This window comes from Solanum stenotomum, chromosome 3, assembly GCF_019186545.1.
Source record: "Solanum stenotomum isolate F172 chromosome 3, ASM1918654v1, whole genome shotgun sequence".
NCBI classification, from domain to species: domain Eukaryota; kingdom Viridiplantae; phylum Streptophyta; class Magnoliopsida; order Solanales; family Solanaceae; genus Solanum; species Solanum stenotomum.
Genome location: NC_064284.1, coordinates 9,401,842 through 9,425,100, shown reverse-complemented (window position 1 = coordinate 9,425,100; position 23,259 = coordinate 9,401,842). Strand labels below are relative to the sequence as shown.

The following is a 23,259-nucleotide window of genomic DNA, read 5'->3' as shown; positions in this document are numbered from 1 at the left end:
CTTGCTTGCAGATATCAACTTCAAGCATCATTTTAAAAAGAAAGGATAAACTAACAGATCAGGACCTCAATCTTGGGGATTAAAAAAAAAAAGATGAACAAGCAGCCAGGAATATATTCTGATATTGGCAAAAATGCTACAGGTACTTGCTGTCATTTATTTCAGCTGCTAATTCTTCATGTCATGCACATACAAATTCAAAATATTTGCTAATGAAAATTTTAAAAGATGTCCTTCTACTTGTGATTTCTGTCGCGCTTCAATGCTGGAGAATCTCTTGATTCGAATGTTTATATGTTACTTGTTTACATTAGATCTTCTGTATGGAGATTATATCAGACAATCACCAATTCACAATCGCGCCAGTTTGCTTGATTGTGGCTTATACTTCAAATGTCAAGGTATTTGTTGTTATTTTTTCCCTTCTTTTTCCTCCTTGTAGTCTGCTTTCTGAAAATTACTGTATGATCATTGTAGTTAATGACATTGTACCTGGATTAAGTACACTAGTGAAGTTGAGTGTACCAGATCAGAGGTCTAATAAGGTTAGAATTTTCTCTTCTTTCTATATGACAAGTCTATTTTTCCTTTCTTATGCCTATACATGTAATGACTAACAGGTGGAAGTGCAGTACATGAATAATTATTTTGGAGTGGCAACAGGCATCAGTTTGGAAAAAAGCCCACTGTTAAGTCTATCTGGTGTCACAGGAATTGGATTTTTCAGTATTGGAACTGAAATCTCTTTCGATACAGCAACGAAAACACTGGCGGAATGCGGTGGTGGTTTGAGCTTCGATACTGACATTCTCTCTGCTTCACTCACTCTGTAAATCTTCTCCAGTGTGATTCGATATTTCTTCTTTGAATGCCACATTTTTCTCACGCTCAATGTTCTGATGCAAGTAAAATTTGCAGGAGCGATAATGCTGATACTTTGAGAGCTCACTGTTACCGGCCAATTCTACCCTTAACAAGCACTGGGGTTGCAGCTGAGTTAACGCATAGATTCGTCAGCAATCAGACGACTCTTGCACTGGGGGCTCAGCATTGCCTGTGTCCTTTCATGCTGATTAAAGCTCGAGTTACAAGTGATGGCAGTTTGGGTGCTCTTGTCCAGAACAATATTTTCTCATCACTCTCTCTGAGTATTGGAGCAGAGTTGAATGCCATGGATGCAGCGAATACTGCTAAACTGGGGCTTACTCTAGCTTTTAATCCCTGAGTTGCAACAACAATGGTAGTCTCTCTTAGAGTCGTACTATCCTCGAGTATCTCCTATGACTATTTATGCAAGCTAAGTCCATATCCTAGAATTACTTTGAAGTCCAACGGTGGATCCAGAATTTAATGTTTATGAGTTCCAACAATGACCTCAAAGTTAATGTTACAATAATAATTGGTTTCACAGTCAGTCAAATATTTAGTAGATTGTCCACCTACATTAAACAAGCTTAGCAGACAAATTGACTATGCTGAGTTTATTTAAGAAAAAGTCATCATAATCATCAGTCTGTTGTCGAGCATTCATCCATTTTAAGACCTCCACAATATCGCAACTTTAGACATCACAATTCACACCTGTATATTTCAATCAAAATGCGGGATAAGCAAAATACCTACTTATGTGAGGTTCTTAGAGATGAGCCTTCAAGTACCATGACATGGAAGCTTTAAAAAACAACCTTGCGAAACATAAATTGTGCCAGCATAGCAGATAAAAAATGAGTTACTTCCAAATATATCGGGACATGGTAGTAGCAAAAATACGCAATGCTGTAGAACAATCTTATGGAACTTGAAAATTCTTTACACAATTCTTCTGTAAATATTCAAAACCATAGCAAACCAATTATAAACATAGGTAGTATCGGAATTCACAAATCTCCAACAAAGTTAATTCACCACAAATTTCAGATTCTGAAGGAAGAAAGACTAAAACTTGCTTTGATATGAAATCCTTAACATTCACGAGCAATAAAGATTTAATGCCCAACAGAAGCCTGAAGAAGTCCATCACGAATTTGCTGTGCCACATCTTTTACAGCACCAGGCCCATGGGGGATGAAGACAGCAGATGATTTGCTGGAAGCGCCAATTTCTTTCATGGTGTCGAAGTACTGGGTGACGAGGACCATGTCCATAACATCCTTTGCCGTAGTTCCAGGCACATTGACTGAAAATCCTAGCACACTGTCTCTCAGACCATCCACAATTGCTTGACGTTGTCGTGCAATACCTAATCCTGAGAGATACTTAGCCTCGGCCTCTCCTTCAGCCCTCTTAATTTGCAAAATCTTCTCGGCCTCTGCCTTTTCATTAGCAGCCACCCTCAGCCGAGCAGCTGTAGAGTTGAAGATAGTTAGGACATGAAAATACTAAGGAAGACCCAACAAGAGTATCAAATTTTTCAATTTGGCAACCAAAAATTCTCATATTTCCACCCTCAAGCCTTTGAGTGTCTGTCTACTCTACACACCAAAATATTAAGTAGAAAAAAAAAAAGCAGACTGGTCTTCAAGGTGCCTGGAAGAAACCGATGTAATTACAATTCCTAAAACTGCAACGTTTTGCATCCACGCTTAAATATCTTTATCCACGAAAAGATCATTATAATGGTAAATGGAAAATCCTTCAACTGGATTGTATATTCCCTTTCTATTAAAACAGCAAGAATGTAAGGCAAGGCTTAATCAGAGTAAAAAAAATTGTTTATACCAGCATTGATTTCATTCATAGCTCTCTTCACATGCTCATCTGGTACTATATCAACGATAAGTGTCTGAACAATTTCATATCCATAAGCTGACATAGCCTGTAAGAGAGCAAGAAACCATTTTTATGGATCAAATTAATGAATAAGATCAATGATTCCAATGAAAAATCATCAAGAATCCACTTACTTTCTCAAGTTCCTCCTCCACAGCCTTAGCAATTTCATTTTTTTGCTCAAAGACATTATCAAGAATGAGTTTCGGAACACTAGCTCTTATGACTGACGAAATAAAGAACAGACAAGTCAAAATCTGTCATATCTTATTAAAAATTGTATCAAATGAGCAATCATTAGTGCAGGAAATAAAGTGAAAATTTAGTTACTGACCATCAAAAACATATGCCTGAATCTGACCCTTAGTGTTACTTAGCTTGTAGAAAGCTTCATTTGCTTTGTCAGCAATGGCACGATACTGAATTGATGCGACAACATTGACAAATACATTATCCTGAATATTATAGCAATCAATGTATTAGCATAACTCATAAATTTGGACAAACTTACACCTACTAAGTTTATGCTATAATTAAATAGTGTATGATGCTACCTCATATATTTCAAGCAAAACTAATTCAGAGACAGGAGTTAAAAAAGTAGACCTTCGTCTTGGTTTCACAGCGCACATCTAGTTGCTGCACCCTGAGGGAGAGATGACCAGCCAACTGGCTTCCGAGGAACCAAGGTACACAGTGGCACCCTGGCTCAAGCACATCCTGATACTTGCCAAACTGTTCCTTAATCGCAACAGTGGATTGATCAACTTGAACACAACAGAACAAATTTCCCATATTCTGAAAGGACAGCATAAAAAACAGATATTAAGAGTGTTTAATCACGAAGATATCCACATATTGATCCACTAAACCTGCTGAAATAACATCAAAATCAATTGGATCAAGTATACTTGTCTTTATAACACAACCAGCCATATAGGGAAATTTCAGATTCCAGTAGAAAAGTTTAACCTTCCAGAAATTTGTCAAACACAAAATTACACAAAAGAAACACCAGTTTACAGATTCAATTTGAATACCACAAGATCAGTACTTCAGTATAAAAAAGGAGTAATTTAGAGGTAATGATTCAGTTTTTCCCTGGCTTTGTCTTCCCTAAGATAACAGGTCAATAGGAGGGCAACCTTTTGAAAAGAAAAAGCGTTTTTTCTCCGGGTACAAACAATCAATCTAAAGGACGGCCGTTTTTCTCCAGGTACAAGGGTCTATCAGAAACAAACTCTCTAACCCACGAAGGTAGGGTTACGGTAAGGTCTGCATAGTCTGCATACACCCACCCTCCCAGACCCCACTTGTGAGAATGAATATTCAGGGTATTATTGTATAATATGTGGCAGAGGAGGAGGAAGGTTTGTTTGAGAAGTCTAACCTCATAAACTCTTGATAAACCCAACGCAAAATGTCAAAAATATTACTCCTTTATCACTGATATGCCAGCAGAATTGAAGCCACATCCCACAAATCGACATTAAAGTTTTATTTTACCGTCAAATCTCAAAAAAGAAATTAAAAAAATTAACCTCATCAAAACCCAAGAACCGTCTCTTTCAAACCAAGAAACTCAAAAAAGCCACAACAGTACATAAGTTAAATACCCTTTTCTTTATACAGCTTTTCTCACAAAATGACACACAAAAATGACAGAGAAAAGAAAAGGGGAAACAACAGAAAAACTTAAAAATAACACCAAATCAAGAAAGCCATGAACTACGCATACAAATAAAAAATTGTATTTTTTTTATATATTCATGCAGATGGATAGAGTGGGGTAAAAGGGGAGAAGAGACTTACGAGTTATGAAGCAAAATCAAGAACGGCAGAATAATAAGAATTCACAACTCAGCTTTGGGGTTTTAGCCTCTATATATATATACGAAAGAAGATCCCAAGCCAGAAAATGCGTGGAAATTCAGTTATTTCTTTTTTGGGTAAGAATAAGAAAGGGTTTTTTTTTATATAAGTATTCCACTCCAAAGAATTAAGCCAACATTAATTTTATTATTTTTAAGTAAATCCACTGGAGGAGGTGTTTAGGATTAATTTATTATTTATATTAATGATAATGAACTTTTAAAAGAAAAAATAAGTGACTGAGGTATACAATGATCTATTTTCCTTTTTAGTCTGTTTCAAAGAGAAATTTCATTTCCTCTTTTGGTAAGATTTTAATTTCACTTTTTCACATGATATGTTTAAGATCAAAAAATAAAATAACATTTTAATATAACTTTAATTTAGAATGAAGTTTGAAAAATCTTCTTTATTTTCTTAAAACTTCGTCCAAATTAAAGAGAACTCTATGAGGCCATGAAAATTATCATTAAAGAGATGAGGGACTGGGTCTGTTTTTTTTTTTAAAGAGAGAGTAATTCTATTGAGGCCGTGAAAATTATCATTAGCTGTTGAATTATTTGAAATCCGAATGATTATTTTTGTGTGTTTCTTACACTTTAGTCTTTGGTTTTGAGTTTAATTAGGCATAATAAAATATTCTTTCATGGTACCCTTTTATAATTAATCAACAATACGCTTAAGTTATTGATGTGTACAAAATATCTTGATAAAAATATTGTAGTCACTAGTGTGCACTACATAACTCAATCTCCCTTATGGTTAATGGCCATCATTATTATTAGATAAATAGATATTTCTTTTATGATTAGTAAAGTAATAAAGTGAATTTCCATTTCCTTTTCTCCATTTTTTTTTCTTTAATTGGATGAAATATTGTGTAGCACGTCTTAGCTATGGGTCATTCCAGATAAAGACTTTTATTTATGCTACAATTATGCAAAATAATAAAAGTGGTTATCAAACTTGCTATTCTATAGGTCTACATATTAATAGGAAACTGATTGATGCATAAAATGGCATTGACTTTAGATGAACACAAAGACGTCAAAAGTCTCCACGATGTATCGTGTATCATACTATACCTTTAAAGTTTTTTTCTATAAAATGGAAAAAACAATTTACGTGTAAACAGAATCAAAAAATTAATTGTTTTGCCAATTATACTATAGCTATGAAATTCTTCGTGACTGTCACCATAATATCCACGCAATTACAGCATACATATAACTTAAATCCTATTGTATATGAATGGTATTTTAAAAAATAAATATCCATTTCACTTGTTCAATTTAGAAAATGACTTTAAATCCATTTATTCTTCTTATTAAATGACTTAATAATAATAAAATAAAAAATAGAGCAAAATTATCATTTCATTTATTATTTTTTAAAGAATGTGTTATGATAAGTAAATATGGAGAGAGAAAATAGGGAGTAGTTACTAATCATAGTATGTACTCTATCCGTCTACTTTTATTTGTCATATGTTTTTCGAAAGTTAATTTAACTAATTTTTAAAGTTAAATTAGATTACATTTATTCGATATTTTAAACAAAAATTTAGATATTAAAAAACTATACGAAAACTACTATAAATTACAATTTTTTGTATATCAATATGATGAAAAGATATAACGTAAAATATTAGTCAAAGTTTTGAAGGTTTGACTCTAAATAATAAAACTATGACAATTAAAAGTGGGCGGAGATAATTTTACTTGTCAATAGTGATTTTCGTGATTTGTGCATGATCAAAACCCAACTAGGCATCCTTGGACATGCGATATGAGCCTAGTATTTCTAATGATATGCGTAAAAAAAAATATCACTAAAGTTGTAGCAAATATTAAATCAGAAGTTACTGATGCAACGGGTTAATTGGTAAAAACCTTAAAAGTTGAATCCAATATAAATATATAATTACTTATTTTGATAACAATAAAATTACTGATCGGTGAATCCAATGACCTGCCGTAAAAGTAAAACAAACGGATTACCATTATAAAAATAAAATAAAAATATCAGCAATAAATATGCACATTAACAAATAGTGCATTAAAGCCTTTATCGACACTAATTAATTGACAATAGATCTAATGTCACTATATGCTTTAGAGACATTTATAAAGAGTATTTTAATGTCACTAAAAATATATTTAGAGACAATTAAGTTATTGTCGTTAATTAATTACCGCTAAAATTTAGTTTTGATATAACTTAACAATTAAACATCAGGTGATTGCTGATATTAACACTCTGTTTGGATCATTGTTATCCATTGTATCATAATGTATTGTATTGTATTGTATTGCGTGGTAGATACAATGTTTAACTAGACTGTATTGTTTGTTGTTGTTTAATAATATTTTTATTGTTTGGTTTGATTGTATCGTATTGTATTGTAATTTATAAGTATACTAAAATATCCTTAATTATTCTAGGGTAGGTGGTTCGACTAGAATTAAATAATATAAGGTAAAGGGTAAAATAGTATTATGAAATATTATATAAAGATATAATTGAAAAAAAAAATTAAGTAACAATGGAAACACACTAAATTGGTTGTTTCATAAAATGGGGGTTTTCATTGTTACGTAACAACGGAATTTAACAATACAATACAATACAATACATTTTAAGTAACAATCAAAACAAACATTGTAGGTATAGTAACGATACAATACAATACAATGGGTAACAATGATCCAAACAGAGTGTAATAGATACTCCCTCCATTTCAAATTAATTGAATTGTTGAGATATTTTTCATTTTTCAAATTAACTTAATTGTTCAATTTTCGAGACTACTTTTAGAATGTTCTTTCAATTTTACCCTTCATTAGTTAGTATTGGAATTAGTTATTAATTAATATTTTGTTATTTTAATCATAAATTTGAAATAATTAATAAGGGTAAAAATGAAAAAGTTATGCCTAATTTATATTTTAATCTGTTTTTCTTAAAGTGTGTGAATTCAATTAAATTTGAAATAAAGGTATTATTTAGTTGTATTACCAATGTAGGAGAAATTAATGTAAATATTGGATTGGTATATGTTTGATTTATTCAATTGAATGGTACCTGCCAAATGGAGACCACAAGCTTAGGATGTGATGACAACAATGTTAAATTTCTTCCAAATTGCATCGCAATCGAATATCAACAAAGTCTTAGACGAAATCGAAAGAAGCTATGTACAGGTAAATCCCAAAAGCATATTAGTTTTGTCAGACAAGAAAATATATTTTTAAAAAATGGTCAAAGGATCCACCCTGGTGCTTTATGTCAAATTAATTATGACTAGTACAAGTGGAGATTAATCTATTGAAAATTATCTGGTATGAATCATGAATGTGTTTAATAAGATAATCTTAGTATCCTAGTTGACTTGGCCATTTGATATTTTCATTTTTGTGCCAAGAAGAAAGGTTGATACAGTGAGTTGGCATGTCATTATCGCTAAAAATGGAAGACATTAATGGAGGGAAGACAAATTTGAGCAACACATTTGTAACGTCAAAAGACGTACATATGGATCGGAAGTATAACATAAAATGCATATAAACAAGTAATTTCCATGAACAGTCACCCATGAGAAATTACTTAGGAACATTACTTTTGTTTATTTTGAGAAAAATAAGAATAGTTAAGTGATAATTGTAATTCTAAACGAAATAAAAGTGAAATTTCAATGTAATTTCTCAAACATGGTGATTGTTTAGGAAAATTACTCACATATAAGTCGGTAGTATAATAGAAGATTATAGTAAATCTTTTTTATAACATAGGGAGATGTGAATCATTCAAAAAAAAAATTACTACATTAACGTTATAAGAACCACAATTCATTAACAAACGCTACATGATGAATTTACTCGTAAATCAATTGTAGTGGAAAATTTGAAGGCTAATCGTCACCAATTTATGTCTCCTGATTCTCAAAGGTGAGTTTGAGGAATGTTTAGACCCATAACGATTCCTTGTACATTACTCGTATACGATTTAGCCTGATCTTCATAACCTGAACGGATATCTATGTCCTCCAATACTATACCCGTACAGGGAATAGACGCGCTGCAACCCAGCTTCACAGCAAATTCCCCTTGGGAGGTTCCATGTACATGTCTAAAAGTAACATTACTAACCTGTACTGCTGAATCCTGCAACAACCATTAAACTAAACGCGTTACAAGTCGATTTTCATCACCAGAAGCAGAACATTGTAAATAAAAGTTACTTACATGTTCTGTACAATGTTCACCATCACAGTAGAATTGATCGATAATAATAGTGTTATATGAATCTTGCGTCCATATTCTCTCGAAAACTATGTTACTGGCATGACCTTTGCCTCCCTGATCAAATATAAACAAAAAATTATCAAATAACAGAGCTTGAAAGTAGCATGTACTCGATAACAGTAAACACTTTACCTGCCACGTCTTTATTCGAGCACCATTTGTAGAATTTACGAACAGGACGTCACTAACAAAAATATTTTCAACGTTGTCATTAGATCCATGCTTGCCTAGACTTCCAATACTGCATCCAGATCCGGTTTACGTTCAATTACTATTCAATCTTCTCACACAAAAATTAAATTCAAGAGGAGATAAAAAACTAACCTTATACCATGCCCTGGTCCGCATATTATGTTGCTGATATTCAAATGGGAACATCCATCAACAATTGAGATACAATCATCTCCTGCATTTTCAGGAAAATTTAATGCGATCTTTACAAAAATCAAAATCACTACTAATAAATATATATATATGTATGTCCAAAATTACCAGTTCCAATTCGACAATAATCAATGAAAACATCTCTGCTGCCTGAAACATGAATACCGTCAGTGTTAGGACTTTCTCCTGGGGAATCAATGGTTATGTTTGTGACTCTGGCAGATTTCGATTTCTCAAAATGAATATGCATGCGAGGGCTATCCATAAAGCTCAGTCCCGTTAGACTGATGTTTTCTGAATGTGAAATTTCAAAAGCCTACAAAAGAATCCTGTTATTAAATGCCAAATATTTGTTATCATAAGTCATTTTTACCAACAAAAAAAGTCATGTTTATGAAAGGTTTCGAGAGCATCACAAACTTACAGTTGGTCTCAGGCGGTCCTGGAAATAGAGGTAATAAAAATGTTAGAAATCTACAACACAAATAACTTCAAAAGATTTTATTGCATTAACCTAATTAATAAACAAAAATAAAAATTTTACTGAATTGACTTACATTTACATTCCACCATTTGTGTCCACGACCATTAATTGTTCCATTCCCACGTACTGTAAGGCCGTTAGCATGTTTAAAATGGATCCACTTATCACAACGATTGTCGTAACACCTCCATCTCGAAGGTTCTCTTAGTGCAGTTATATTTCCATTTATCTGCAAAATCAGTTAATTAAAAGGTGGGAGCTACTTAAGGCCTGTTTGAACATATACTATATAAATTCTTGATTTGAGATCAGAGTTAGTTTTATTTGAACATGCAATTTGAATTTTTTAATTTATATTTTTAGTCGGGATTTCAGAAGCTGGGAAAACTATATAAATTTTCTCAACTCTAATACAATCTAGAATTACCAAATGGACAAACCATAGTTCATAATATGATAAAACATCATATTGATAAATCACATATCTATATGTTTCTTTTATAAATAAAAAGTTTGCTAAGTACAAAATTTCAAATATACATAATTTTATAAAAATCCACTATTATAACTAGTTATTCTTAAACATAACCTTTTCACATCTCTTCAAGTCAAGCAATAGTCTAATTCATTTATTACAAAATTTAAAATGAATCTTTTTTTCTCGTTTTTATAAAATATAAAATTATGGATCAAGTTTTACATTTAAAAAAAAAATGAAATCATGATTTGAAATCTCAAATCATGCTTTTTAGAGAATATGGAATATGAAATCATGGTTTAAAACTAAGTTGATATGAAGTTGAAGTTTGTTTGGACATGACATTTGTATTTCTTAAGTTGTATTTGTTCTCATAAATATGAAAACCCCAGAAATTGTAAAAACTATTCTTATGTAGAGTTTTACTAAATGAGCAAATAGTTCATAAGCAGGATATCAAAATGGCATTGATACAAATCTGTATGTTCCTTTTATAAATAAATGTTTGCATTCACAAACTTTCAAATACACCTATCAACCATAGTAGTAACTAACTACTGGAGTATTACTTAATATAATCTTTTCACATAATACAAACAACTTATTCATGCAAAGCATACATTTTTTCTTTACAAAATATAAACTTATGCATCAAATTTTATATATTTTTTAAAAATTGAAATTATGATCCTACCAAGCATGTTCAAAAGCTGAATTGAAATCATGACTTGCAATGTTCAAACACTTAATGAATTACAATTGGCAGTTAATGAAGTACCTCAACAATGACGCCTGATGATACGCAAGGGCCCTCCAATTTTATAGGATGAAGCAAGAACGTATTTTCAGCAGGAACGTACATTGTCGGAGAAGTAAACGATGATGTACATGTTGCTTCCCATGTTTTGATGAAAGCCTATAAAAGAACACACACAAAAAAAGTCCATAAATACCACCTAATATCTAACATTATGTAATTATTATGGATTGTTTATCTCTAAATTACATTGGTTGCATCGGTTAAGCCATCACCAACTGCACCATAATCAACAACATTAAACACTGGTGCTGAAAATATTAGCGAAGGCAGAAGCAGAGCAACAAAGATTGAGATTAACATCTTCATGGTGACGATCTTATGGAAATTCAGAAAATTAAGGAGTTTTTATAATACAATTTTAGGAATTATAAAGTGTTTTAATCCTACTAAAACTAGTCTAATGTAGTAGTTTAATTCTAACTTGACACAAACTAGGAAGCAATTAAAAATCATGAGTTAATTGAACTAATGTAAAAAAATAGAAATACCTTAATTTGACCTCAGTTGACACATACGTACTTCAATTAGACACGTGTGAATAATTGTTCAATTGGTCAAATTAAAAGACATGTTAACGTTGAGGAAAATATGAGCAAAACTGAGGGTATATTTGGAATTTGATAATTTTGCAAGGCCACGTCATATGAAGTTTCCCGGTCCTGCAGATAGGATAAGCTGGATTTTGATTGGTGGAATAATTTGGAGCCATAGATTTCTGCGGAGAAGAAAATAATATGGGAAGCACTTAGAGAAATTATTGAGAGAAGGTGAAACTCTTCTTCAATGGCGGCTACAACAACTTCTTACCTGAGTAACTTGGAGCATGGCTTTAGTACCAAGCCCCGATTTCGCCGCCGCTTATTTCCCTCCAATACCGCCCCGCGAATATTGGCCATGGCTCCTAAAAAGAAGGTATCATACTCTTTCCTTGCAATCAAATATCATTCTACATCACTATTTTTACTCGCACTTGATATTTACCCCAAATCATAGATTCTTGACCTAATTATGATTAATTTATATGTATCTCTTTTATCTATTTTAAATATCGGATATACTAAGCACACGATTTGTTATTTTTAAACTACTTTATTTGAATATTTCTCTTTGGCGCCGCAAATCGGAAGAACAGTAGAACACAGAGGCAGAGCTAATTTATGTTTAACTTAATTAAACATGAACTGATATTAAACTTTTTCTCGGACTTTTGAATTTTGGTAATGATGTCAATTCTTTTGACTCGATATTCTGTGATCTTCCTTTATACACTTCCAACACATTCTTGAGGTGGAGATTAATGGAAAAGTTTGAGTTGAATTCCATCTTCACTCATCAAAAAATACAAAAAAATATCAATCTCTAGCAACATAAATTCTCTTTTTAGAGGAGTTGGGACCGTATTTCACACTGACATAAGTTGAGTCATGGAAACAATCATTCTAGCCTCATAGAGTAAGTTAGGGGTAAGGTTACATCTTACACAATCCAGACGGTGTGAGATTAAATTGGCTATGTTGTTGTTATAAGTTGAGTTACAGAGTACCATGATACTACTAACTACTAATAAATCACTAATGCAGGTAAACAAGTTTGATGACAATTGGAAAAAGCAATGGTTCGGAGCGGGACTATTCTACGAGGGCAGCGAACAAGTTGAAGTGGATGTGTTCAAAAAATTGGAGAAGCGAAAAGTTTTGAGCACTGTGGAGAAAGCTGGCCTTCTATCAAAGGCCGAAGAACTAGGATTTACACTGTCATCCATAGAGAAATTAGGCCTTTTTTCAAAGGCCGAAGAACTAGGGCTGCTCAGTTTGCTGGAGAAGTCGGCCAGTTTCTCGCCTGCTGCTTTGGCGTCAGCCGCGCTTCCGATTCTAGTGGCAGCTATTTTAACAATCGTGGTCATCCCCGATGATTCCGTGGGTCTTGTGGCGGCTCAGGCCGTTTTGGCCGGAGCATTCGGGTTGACTGCAGTCGGGTTGTTTGTTGGATCAGTGGTTTTGGATGGGTTGCAGGAGGCTGATTGATCATCGGTTTCATCCAACCTCACTTGAAAAATATCTAATAAGGGGATATTTTTGTAGTTGTCACAGTGGGATTTATATGGTCAATCTCAATTTATTAGTGTAATTATTGTTGTTGTACACACTCAACAATTCCTAATGTTATGGTTATGAATTCATTTTATGTAGTTATTGTATGTGAAGCAGTATATATAGTCAAATTACTTTTGAAGATAATGGAGTAGTTACAAAGAAATGATTTTGGCCTGCTATTTTTTATGAACAAAAGAGAAGTGGAAAACCAAGCCCAAGCTAAGCTACATCCAAAATGTAGATTGCAACAATGGGCAAAATAACTTTGGAAAAGTTATTTCAACACGTCTATGATTTTATAATTTTCGTCAAGTATACAAAATATAAAAAGTTTACACACAAAAAAGCTACAGATTAATCAATCTTATTCAAATCCTTCTAGCGACTGCAGACAATGGCCGCAAATGATGGAAAATCCAGAAATTCAACATAATTATTGTGAGCAACATCAAGTGATAGATTTATTAGCCAAGGATAATAAATAGGCCAGGATCAACAGGATGCAGTATAATATTCGGAATCATTTTGATACCGGTGATGCAAAGTTAGCAGAAGTCACAAAATTAAGCAAGAGTAAAAAAAAAAACAGGAAAACGATTGGAGATGCGGGGTATCGATCCCCGTACCTCTCGCATGCTAAGCGAGCGCTCTACCATCTGAGCTACATCCCCTTGTTGTTACTAATAATAAAGTACTAATATTCATCAATTCCTGTTACTGAATTGCTAATTCCATTGCCTCTGTAATTCTCATCGTGAAAGTAGTCCGAATTCAGAACACAACTACACAAGGACGGAGTTCTTAAGCAGCATCAATTTGACGGCCTCGAAAGTAGTGCAGCGCAAGGACCGCCAGGTGAACCAAGCAAGGACGAAAAAGATGGAGATTTCCTACTACAGTTGTTAATGAACATTTAATTTGGTTAGGTTATATGCAAATAGCTTATCGTTCTAGTTCTCAATACTCTGATCGACTGCCAATTTTGTTGAAGTACTTCTCACTGTTGTTCTTAGCATTAGTAGCTTAGTCTTGAATGCATGACATCTTCCCTTTACTTTTACATTGCCAAGTCTCTATCAAATGACCTTTACATCAGTAGCTTACTACTAGTTCAGATGTAATTATATGATTAATTGATAATTACACTGTGTATGAAGAAAAGTACATGCGCTAGATGTCATGGAGCAAATAGAAAATATAGTGTAATAGCCTGCATTTTCTATTAGTAATAATACAAAGTACATAATTGGTATTTATAAAGCTACCAAAACACCTAAGGATAACGAGTGCTCCGGATTTTAGAAACTTCAAATATTGATAATTTAGGTAGATGACCAACAATGTATGCTAGCTACTCAGATCCCTGCCTCTTACTTCTTTTTGTTTTTAGCATTTGAACATCACATATATGAGCAGCTATAATTAGGCTTCTGATGGTGTGTTATCAAGTTGGTCTCTCTCGTCATCAGGCATTGTTGATCTGTATTTGTAGCGAGTGGCCCATAGGAGATAATGGAAGAAATTTAATCCACTTAATATGCACATTAGCCAATAGAACCTTTCAAGGTGATAATGATTTAAATTACTCCCGTAGAGCCATGGTGTTTGCTGAAACCTGCCAGTTATATGGTTTACTATTGATACAATCACCGAGCTAAGGTAATAACCCATGGCTAGTGATGCCCAAGAGAGTGCTGTTGTCAATGACCTCATGCTTAAAGGGGCCTCTGTGAAGAAGAATTCCATTAGGCCAGCTAAGCTGAAGAGATCAGCTGATCCCAGGAACAGATATTGCAATGCTACCCAAAGAAATGTGATAGGCAGTGGTTCAGTTGAATTCATTAATCCTGATTGTTCGGCAACTCTCTTCCGCTTCATCTCCACCAGAGCTGCAACAGCCATGGCTACAACTGAGAGGAATAGCCCGGTTCCGATCCGTTGTAGATGAGTAATGCCCATTTCACTCTTAGTCACTGCCCTGGCAAAGGGGATTATAATATGGTTATATACCGGTGCCAGTATCATGGTGAATATGACTGGAAATATTGGAAGAGAAGCTGGTGGAACTTTTAGAGCACCAATATATGTGTTCATAGTGGCTGCTTGTTGTACAGAAAATGTGGAAAGCTGAGCAAGGCAACAGTTAAGCATAACGGTTGACATAAATATTGGCACGACCTGGACGACTATTTTCACGTCTTGTACTTGTTTGACTGTGCAGTGGAGTGATGGGTAGGCAGTGTTCTCCACTGTTGCTTTACCAATGAATTTGAGGTCCTTCATTTCAGTTTGAATTTCTGTGTTTCGTTCTCCATGTCCTTCTTCCTCACTAATCTCAGTTGTGTTTTGGGGGGTTTCCCTCGTGTCTAACACATTACCAATAGAATTCTTAGGGAAGAGAGAGTTGGAAAATGCTGCCACAAGAACCTGTTCAAATAATTCAATGTGAATTGCTCTACCTTAATTTAGTATGTATGTACAGGATACCTACTAATAATAGAACCATACCTTAAAAATGGTTGTCATTGGGCTTCCTGTGGGAACTTTGATCCTGTAAGTCCTAGATCCGAGGAGGAAAATGACAATTGAGCTCAATATTGCTACGGTTGAGATACCGAAGCCCCACTGCCAGCCTTTATTATCTTCTATCCACACTACTAATGTCACTGCAATCAGTGCTCCACAAGCAAGACAAAAGATGTAATAATTGAAAAAGCTAGATCTGTGCTTCCTTCCTTGTGGCGTATTCTCATCGAATTGCTCCGCTCCATGTGACGGAAGGGAACCTTTTATCCCTCCAACACCCAAGGCCACCAGGTAGAGGCCAGAAAATAACATTGCTATGTGGCCACCACCAACTTCTTTGCATGGGGCGTTTCTGTTTACTGATGCACAGATGGGCTGCCTCAGGGAAGGTATGCAAGCTTGCAATGTCAGCATCAATAGTCCCTGTTCCAGTATTTTGATTAGTAACAGTTCATGGGACATGCCATCCTACTTACTGTATGTCTCATGCTATAATCTTCTGAAGGCTAAGTGTCCCGTATTTGTTTCCCAGTCTAACCAAGTGCTAAAGAAGCAGAATGTTCATCATTGTATTAGGAAACTTAGGCACTTCCTTTTGAGATCCTTAAAGTGGTTCCTGAAAAACTAGTAAGCCCATGCACAGTATTTTTTCCGCGACAGGAAAAAATGGATGATTCTGAATAAAAGCCTTGATCACTTGATAATTTTACCTGGTGAAGTCTGATGAAGGGGCTGTGGTCAGGTGGTTAATACCTGTCTTCATTTACTTTTTTGATACAGTATTTGCTATATACTGAGCTTTCCATTATTTCTCCATGAAAGCTGAAGTAACATTTTATTATCGGTGTCTTTTTCATTAAAAAATAACCTGAAAATGAGCTATACTGTTTTTCTGTGCCATTGGTCATCAATCAGGTGATTGCGCCGGGGACCCATTTTTGCATTCCTGATCTCTAATTGGCTAGAAAAATTCAAGGCATGTGGAATTTGGTGTATATCATTTGTTCTTTTAATAATTAATTTTTATTTCTATTATGCTGCTGAACCCATAAGTTAATAAATGGTTTGGATGGAAATATATGTGATGTGGGGTAGATACAGTTATGGAGTGATTTCATGCTTGCTAGTTTTTAGTGTATGTCTGTTAATATACATGTCCAGGACAACTATTTGAGTGTGGCATCGTTGCTTCTTCCACAGAATACCTCCGAGATCCTTATAACAATATCTTATGGACTGCTTGGAAATTCCATCGGATTCTGTTTCTCAAGTACAGACCTAAAACAACTGACTGTTTTCTCATAACTGCTGTAATGGTTAATGACACACACCTGCCATTGATATTCTATTCCTTTTGTCCAACTTCCTGTGATTGTTATTAAGGTCCAGATTGACATTCTACTCTATCTGCTTGTGTCTTTTGGTATAGCAGACTGTACAAAGCAGGGGGATGGGGGGGGGGGGGGGTGGGGGAGGGGGAGGAATTGATCTCAAAAAGGTTAAACTAATGTTATCTGGTTAGTGCTTGTTATCGAAGATAATGCCAAAGAGACAGATATCTTACCATAAATTCAATTGTTGCACTTATGATATAGATGTAATAGGTGGAGAAGAAATCAGATGAGAACCCGCCAAGTAGAGCAAGGAAGAAAGAAGTTCCCATAAAGTTTGTAACTATGTTGGCTGAAGCAGATGGAGAAAAATTCATGAACTTTGATAGATAAAGGACTAGATTGCTTGCATTTGCCAGGTATGCTAAGTTCTCCAAAATCTCCACCACTACATCCACAATTGAAAACAATCAGATTGATAGTTTGTTACAAACTATATTTTATTATTAATGACTAAGTTCAGACAAATTATAATTACTAATTCATGAATATCAGCTGTAGCATTCATGAAAAGAGATGTGGTTTACAGACCCAATACAAAGGAGGCAGCAACAGCTCCACCATGACATCCTTTAATGGCTGCCCTGTTTCTCCAGTCCACATAGCCTTCCCACATGGTGAAACCCTTCTCATGATCCTGCAGTGTAGTGCACATAAATTAAGTAAAGATTTTCTGGATGGAACATAAAATTAAAAAGGAAATGAGAGCTGGAATGTGCACCATCTCTGTGTGTGTGTGTATATATGTAAAGTTTCAGAAATCTTGATATAGAAGTCCCAAGTTAAAAATTTTCCAGTATAACAAGGAAGCTACACCAGTGTCACCTTTAAATACTGGAAGGATGAGGATGTTCAAATTGTGTGGAAAAATCTGGATCTCTGATTGTGACCCTGCATTAAGGGTGTGTTTGGTAGGACGGAAAATGTTTTCTTAGAAAATAAGTGGGTTTCTTACTTATCTTCTAGTATTTGGTTAGCAAAAGATATTGGCCAAAAACATTTTATATAATCTAGACAAAAACTGATGGCGGGGGTGGGATGTAGGAATGTGGGGATAGGGTCTATGAGGTGTAGTGTGTTAAAGGTTAGGGAGGAGACGATTAATGTTGAATGAGGGGAGAAAAAAAACAAGAAGTGGCGAGTGCTTGTTCATTAATATTTTCAGAATAGTTTTCGTTACATAATTGACATGGAATAATTTACTGTATAATGAATTTAGTTGCTTGGTTCATTTTAGTTCTTTTACTGCCAACATTTTTTTTCTGTATATGTTTCTGTTAAATTTCTTACTTCTATCACAAATTGCTCTATCTTTGTCTTGATGCTCTTCTGTAAAATGAGGTTGTTCATTATAGTCACTTGTCTATATAGATCAGTCGGTTTCTACTTCACGTGATTGTTGTCCTTGGCTGTGTCTTAGGAGGGTTTTCAACTCTCTAGTTCCTTCTTTTTGGTACTTGAGTTAACCTATTAATTTTATCTTATCATCTAGTGGAACTCATGTCTGCAAGTTTCCCATGTGGGCCCTCATTATTTATGGGAAGCATACTCCAAAATTCTCCAAATTGAGTGGCTGGAAGTTCTTAAGGTCGTAGCCGTTAGCATTTGCTTCCATCTAATGTCCTGTCGAACTCTACTGTGTAAGCAAGCACTTTTAAGTAGACTACAGAAAATTAAGAAAATGTAAAAGTATTAGCATGTCCAGAGTAAAAATAATAGTAAATGTTTTTCAGTTTTACTCATTTGAGTGTTATCAAGTTGAAGCGACTAGCCTTTTCAATTGCGCAGAGGCAGAGGGATTGTAATTTTATGCTTCCCTTATAAATTATTGATGTATGCTTGAGATCAATCATGAGATTTTTTCCTAAGTTCCCCGGAAACTGGAACTTATGAAATTCTAGTATGTGACATTCTATAGTCCTCACACCAAATTAACCTTCTCCAAATCTTGTACCATGTGATTTAAGTTTTTTGTTTTTGGAATAAAGACATGATATTCCATTTCTCATTTTGAAGTTCATGTTTTAGCAGCTTTATTTGCATATCTCATAGGAGTCTATAGGCCAAGATTAGATAAATTATCTGAACTTTGTTGATCCAATAGTTTCTAAATTTTTCTTGGATATTTTGGTTAATATGAATGGACAGTAGAATAAATCCATCATTGATTTAAACACATGTTGCAAGGAATGATGAAATACCAAGACACATCATGTCTCCTTTGAATTTTTTTTCTGATTCGTGAATGATTTGTTGTTATCCGCTTTCAGGATGGTTCTTTTTTATTTTTAGACCAGGGGTATGCCTGAGACATTTCCATATGTGATGGTGGAAGTTCCGAAAATCTTAAGATACGTACTTTGTCAGGTCATTCTGGTGATGTTTTTATCGATTGCTATTTCTTTAATAATATTGGTGTCCGGACAAGCTTGCGTGCACCTTGACTAATTCCATGGTACCTGTTTCTTCCTATATTTAATTATGTCAAAAAGCAGTTATTAGAAGTGTTTAGCTTAGGTTCCAGTTTTAGTTTTTCTATTGCAGTGTCTTAGTGTCACAAACTTGAGCAGTAACCTGTAAGCAGCCTCCTAAAATGTGCACAAAGAGCATCTTTAGATTCAGGTACACTGTATCACTATTGCATCTGCTTTTCCAAAACCTTGTGTTGGGTGCTTTGAGCGCTGCTGCTCTTTTATAAATCAGACCCGTAAGAACTTAATAACTTCAGCACATCTGAATGTTATTTTGCATTACCACAGCAGAAGTTCGATACTAAACAGGTAATGATTGATGGAGGTGGTGTTATTTTTTTGCCATCAAATTGAAGTATTACGATTAGGTTCTGGTTTCATGAAGTGGATTGCAAATTTACAAGGCATTATTAGTCATATATGGAATGCTGAAACTTCTAGAAAGGTTGGAGTTTGTGAAATTACTGTTAAGTTTCGCAACTGTGTTTCCCTCACTTGTTTTTTGGAAATTCCTCCTTTATTACTTGGTCTTTTCTTTTTTCATTTCTGTTTTCTGGTAATAATCTCCTATAAAACATGTGCGCAAGTTCATCATTGTCTGAAGTCAGTTCGCACTGTATCTTGCAAGACTTCAAAATTTTATGCCTATTCTCATCCACCATCCCTTTATTTTGGTTGACTTCAGATGTTAAACATCCTTCTTATGCTCAACTAAAGGAGTTGGAAAGCCTTAATTAAAGGAATGTCTGGTTATGCCAAGTTGACAATGCATCTTTTAAGTGTCTGGAATCTTATCCATAGCCCAGATTATGATAAACTGATAACTCTGCAACTAACGGCTAACCTTAGGCCAAAAGTAGTAATAATAATAACTATGTTTGATGCCTGATGCTATTCCTATTGGGACCTTACCCGAGTATGTTGTGATCACTTCTGAAAGCTCTCATTGTGGCCAGGAAATCTACTAGTTAAGAAATTGGTGTATTTGGTTTAAAATTTCCTCCTCATTCCTTTCCGTGGCTCACAGACTTTTGGCTCACAGAAGTGCATCTTTTTTTCTTTGTTTAAACTTCATGGTATTGCATGGCTTAACTTTTTTCTGATTCCTTGATTGTTTACTTCGTTATCTTGGGAAATTTCAAGACAAAAAGCCATTAGCCACATAGTTTTTAACACTACTGTCGTGTGCCAATCATTTTTGTCTTAGGGTTCCTGTATTTGTCCTCTATAGAAAGCCGGTGAATTGGAGTGGGATGTGAAGTTAATCCAATTGTACTCTTTTATTACAGAGAGAGGAAGTGTTTGCTATGAAAAGGACATGGAGAGGAAAAGGCTTACCTGATTGGTTGCTTGGTGTCAGCACATGTGCCCTTTTCCTTCTGAAAGAGGGAATTGTACTGGACTAGTGGTGCTATCCTGAAATGTAAGTCGACCATTTGAATGCCTTATCTGGAAGATGTCAGATGCATTTTCTAAAACAAAATGAAAACTAAATTAAATCAGTTTATAGCTATACCACAATCTAAAATATTAGTAGCTTGGTGTAGATGTCAGCAAATGATTCAGTTACTAACAAATTGTTCAGCAAAGTTAGTTCCAAAACACTCTATTGATATGCATGCCTTGTATGAATAAGTTTGATGCTTAGCTCAATTGTGTTCATTCTTTTTTCCTTTATGGCCCGAGAGGCGCAGCTAGGTCACTATTAATTTGTTATAGTCTTCTTGAAAGTTTTTTTTAGGTATAGAAATGATTAGGAACAGTCCCATTCTGAAGAACATAAGGTACTAGGGAGAGCTTGAATGTTACCCCTATAATTAATGACATAGAAAGTATAAATTCTCATTTATTTGTCATGACTGTTTTACTCTTCCATCAAGGGTTATGTTGGGATAAATAGGATTCCTCCACACTTAATCAGAGATCCTGAGTTCAAGCTCCAGATATAGAAAAAGTCCTACTCAGAAACACTTCTCACTTTAATGGGTGTTACACGATGTAAATTCGAATTAGTCTAGGCTCAAATATAGGTACCGAATACCGGCTAAGGAAACGAAGAAAAGACAGTTGCACTTTCTTGAGAATGTTGGTAGGAATGTGTTCAAATCAGGCATTTTCATTATTTGAGCATACTGTTTATTGAAGTTGAAAAGACACCAAATTAAGGAATCTGTATGGTAGATAACTTACTAAAAATATCTCCAGGACACACTCATTTTGATAGTTTTAAAGGTCCTTTTGACCTTTATGAGACGCAAAGTGCTAATTAATCCTACCGACTGTGAGTGGTACCAACAAACTTAAGGGGTCTCAACCACAAACTAAGCTAGCACTATAGAGTAGTACAGTATTAACTAACTTGTGTTTTATTCATCTTCTTTTGGTTTGGTATATGATCCATCCAACAAATACTTTATTGTTACTCTGGAAAAAATTTAACAATCATAATGTGAAACTGACCCTCAGTAATGCATTTCGGATGCATAGTAGTGCCTAATTTTTACCTTGGTTGTGACATCACTGATGAAAGAAAAACAAAAGGTCACAAAATTGCATAATTTTTACCGCATTCTTCACTTTTTGGCTAGGAACTAGATGGTCTCTATTGTCCATATTTACAATGAGGCTAATTTGATAGCTGATAATTTAGCCAATTTGGTCTTTATTTAAGAATTTTGCTTTGAATGATATTCACATCTGTCTGCTTAGGGGATATTTTTGGGGTCTCATACCCCCCACCCCTCTCAGTTTTGGACTAATTTCTTATTGTTTTAATTCTGATATTAAAAAAAAGAGTGAAGTGTCAAAAATATATCTAAATTGTCTATTTTGTTTAGTTTCACACCTAAACTATTCCTCGTATAAGTGTGAGAAACATATTTCAATGTTGACTAGATCAATTTTGGACAAATTTTGAGTTGGGCTTGATTTCTGTATTCGGTTCTCTTGGACAAATTCTGAGTTGGGCTTGAAAGTTGGAATCACAGTGGTCACCATGTTTTGGAAGAATTATTATATTAAATAGCCACTTATCAAACTGTTTAAATTGAAAATAGAAAATAGTTGATAAATCTATAATAAATACATCTATTCATGGACAATATATGAATAACCATATAAATAGTAATGTATAATCGTTAATGTCTACTTAGCTTGATAGAAAAAGTAAATGGTAAATTTGGCTGACTATTTGTGAAAAGATTCTAATCTTATATCCACTCCTTAGTCATATTACATAGCCTTTGAAATCAATGTGGCAACAATTTTACAAGTTAAAACTAGAAAATAATCATTTTTGGATTTATAATTGAAAAATTATCATAGTCATTAAAAATAACTATTTTTTTCTTATGGATTACAAATTTTAAAAAGTGAAGCTCCACAATACCCCGGACATATTTCAAAATTCATGATAGTATTTTCATTTGTTTAAGTTGAAAATTCATAACATTGTAATGGTGTTTTCACATTAAAAGTTCATATTTATCAATCAATTTTCAAACACGAGTTTTTATTTTTATTTTAAATCGATCAGAAAAGTGTATAAGTCCGTACACTTCTTACGTTTTACAATTACAACCAAATAAAAAAGAACTACAATTTATACCACACTTTTAATTTCAAAGGACAGTCGTATAGCTTGCTCATTACTTAGCAGAAGATCATA

The 23,259-nt window shown here is 34.1% G+C and overlaps 5 protein-coding genes and 1 non-coding gene across 9 annotated transcripts; 2 read left to right on the top strand and 4 right to left on the bottom strand.

Annotated features, from left to right (window-relative positions):
* Window positions 1-38: 38 nt before the first annotated feature.
* LOC125859341 (mitochondrial outer membrane protein porin of 36 kDa-like) lies at window positions 39-1,420 on the top strand. The gene is made up of 5 exons (XM_049539067.1): window positions 39-142; window positions 315-401; window positions 478-545; window positions 621-829; window positions 919-1,420. Exons 1-5 carry the CDS (start codon window positions 94-96, stop codon window positions 1,223-1,225), a joined length of 720 nt encoding a protein of 239 aa, XP_049395024.1. The 5' UTR covers window positions 39-93; the 3' UTR covers window positions 1,226-1,420.
* Window positions 1,421-1,758: 338 nt separating this feature from the next.
* LOC125859339 (hypersensitive-induced reaction 1 protein) lies at window positions 1,759-4,732 on the bottom strand. 4 transcript variants are annotated; one of them, XM_049539063.1, is made up of 6 exons: window positions 4,582-4,732; window positions 3,376-3,567; window positions 3,104-3,224; window positions 2,904-2,995; window positions 2,719-2,815; window positions 1,759-2,344 (listed from the first exon to the last, which is right to left on the bottom strand). In XM_049539063.1, the coding sequence occupies exons 2-6, from the start codon at window positions 3,562-3,564 to the stop codon at window positions 1,986-1,988; spliced, it is 858 nt and encodes a 285-aa protein (XP_049395020.1). In that variant the 5' UTR covers window positions 3,565-3,567; window positions 4,582-4,732; the 3' UTR covers window positions 1,759-1,985. The 4 variants fall into 4 exon arrangements, with proteins under 4 accessions (XP_049395020.1, XP_049395022.1, XP_049395023.1 ...); XM_049539065.1 differs by lacking the exon at window positions 4,582-4,732 and adding an exon at window positions 4,160-4,387; XM_049539066.1 differs by lacking the exon at window positions 4,582-4,732 and adding an exon at window positions 3,915-4,170.
* Window positions 4,733-8,582: 3,850 nt separating this feature from the next.
* LOC125857899 (probable polygalacturonase At3g15720) lies at window positions 8,583-11,564 on the bottom strand. The gene is made up of 10 exons (XM_049537556.1): window positions 11,544-11,564; window positions 11,298-11,426; window positions 11,070-11,207; window positions 9,887-10,042; window positions 9,754-9,771; window positions 9,438-9,645; window positions 9,270-9,351; window positions 9,078-9,186; window positions 8,886-8,999; window positions 8,583-8,804 (listed from the first exon to the last, which is right to left on the bottom strand). The coding sequence occupies exons 1-10, from the start codon at window positions 11,562-11,564 to the stop codon at window positions 8,583-8,585; spliced, it is 1,197 nt and encodes a 398-aa protein (XP_049393513.1).
* Window positions 11,565-11,802: 238 nt separating this feature from the next.
* Window positions 11,803-13,275, top strand: LOC125860466 (uncharacterized). Its single transcript, XM_049540429.1, has 2 exons — window positions 11,803-12,023; window positions 12,692-13,275. Exons 1-2 carry the CDS (start codon window positions 11,895-11,897, stop codon window positions 13,133-13,135), a joined length of 573 nt encoding a protein of 190 aa, XP_049396386.1. The 5' UTR covers window positions 11,803-11,894; the 3' UTR covers window positions 13,136-13,275.
* Window positions 13,276-13,802: 527 nt separating this feature from the next.
* Window positions 13,803-13,875, bottom strand: TRNAA-AGC (transfer RNA alanine (anticodon AGC)). The gene has a single exon. It is a non-coding gene; the product is annotated as a tRNA-Ala (tRNA).
* A 591-nt stretch (window positions 13,876-14,466) lies between these two features.
* Window positions 14,467-17,794, bottom strand: LOC125857654 (protein NRT1/ PTR FAMILY 4.6-like). Its single transcript, XM_049537259.1, has 4 exons — window positions 17,653-17,794; window positions 17,295-17,509; window positions 15,713-16,153; window positions 14,467-15,631 (listed from the first exon to the last, which is right to left on the bottom strand). Exons 1-4 carry the CDS (start codon window positions 17,774-17,776, stop codon window positions 14,627-14,629), a joined length of 1,785 nt encoding a protein of 594 aa, XP_049393216.1. The 5' UTR covers window positions 17,777-17,794; the 3' UTR covers window positions 14,467-14,626.
* Between the last annotated feature and the right edge of the window lie 5,465 nt (window positions 17,795-23,259).

What these genes read in the sequence shown, in the direction of transcription:
- LOC125859341 (XM_049539067.1), top strand. Translation starts at nt 94, where the DNA reads ATGAACAAGCAGCCAGGAATATATTCTGATATTGGCAAAAATGCTACA. An exon ending in TATTGGCAAAAATGCTACAG is followed by an intron (nt 143 to 314) that starts GTACTTGCTGTC and finishes TGTTTACATTAG; the next exon opens with ATCTTCTGTATGGAGATTAT. An exon ending in CAGATCAGAGGTCTAATAAG is followed by an intron (nt 546 to 620) that starts GTTAGAATTTTC and finishes AATGACTAACAG; the next exon opens with GTGGAAGTGCAGTACATGAA.
- LOC125859339 (XM_049539063.1), bottom strand. Translation starts at nt 3,564, where the DNA reads ATGGGAAATTTGTTCTGTTGTGTTCAAGTTGATCAATCCACTGTTGCG. An exon ending in GCTGTGAAACCAAGACGAAG is followed by an intron (nt 3,225 to 3,375) that starts GTCTACTTTTTT and finishes TATAATATTCAG; the next exon opens with GATAATGTATTTGTCAATGT. An exon ending in TGGAGGAGGAACTTGAGAAA is followed by an intron (nt 2,816 to 2,903) that starts GTAAGTGGATTC and finishes GCTCTCTTACAG; the next exon opens with GCTATGTCAGCTTATGGATA.
- LOC125857899 (XM_049537556.1), bottom strand. Translation starts at nt 11,564, where the DNA reads ATGATTTTTAATTGCTTCCTA. An exon ending in TGATTTTTAATTGCTTCCTA is followed by an intron (nt 11,427 to 11,543) that starts GTTTGTGTCAAG and finishes AATTTCCATAAG; the next exon opens with ATCGTCACCATGAAGATGTT. An exon ending in GCTTAACCGATGCAACCAAT is followed by an intron (nt 11,208 to 11,297) that starts GTAATTTAGAGA and finishes GTTCTTTTATAG; the next exon opens with GCTTTCATCAAAACATGGGA.
- LOC125860466 (XM_049540429.1), top strand. Translation starts at nt 11,895, where the DNA reads ATGGCGGCTACAACAACTTCTTACCTGAGTAACTTGGAGCATGGCTTT. An exon ending in CCATGGCTCCTAAAAAGAAG is followed by an intron (nt 12,024 to 12,691) that starts GTATCATACTCT and finishes TCACTAATGCAG; the next exon opens with GTAAACAAGTTTGATGACAA.
- LOC125857654 (XM_049537259.1), bottom strand. Translation starts at nt 17,776, where the DNA reads ATGTGCACTACACTGCAGGATCATGAGAAGGGTTTCACCATGTGGGAA. An exon ending in TGCTGCCTCCTTTGTATTGG is followed by an intron (nt 17,510 to 17,652) that starts GTCTGTAAACCA and finishes TTGTGGATGTAG; the next exon opens with TGGTGGAGATTTTGGAGAAC. An exon ending in CAATGACAACCATTTTTAAG is followed by an intron (nt 15,632 to 15,712) that starts GTATGGTTCTAT and finishes TTATTTGAACAG; the next exon opens with GTTCTTGTGGCAGCATTTTC.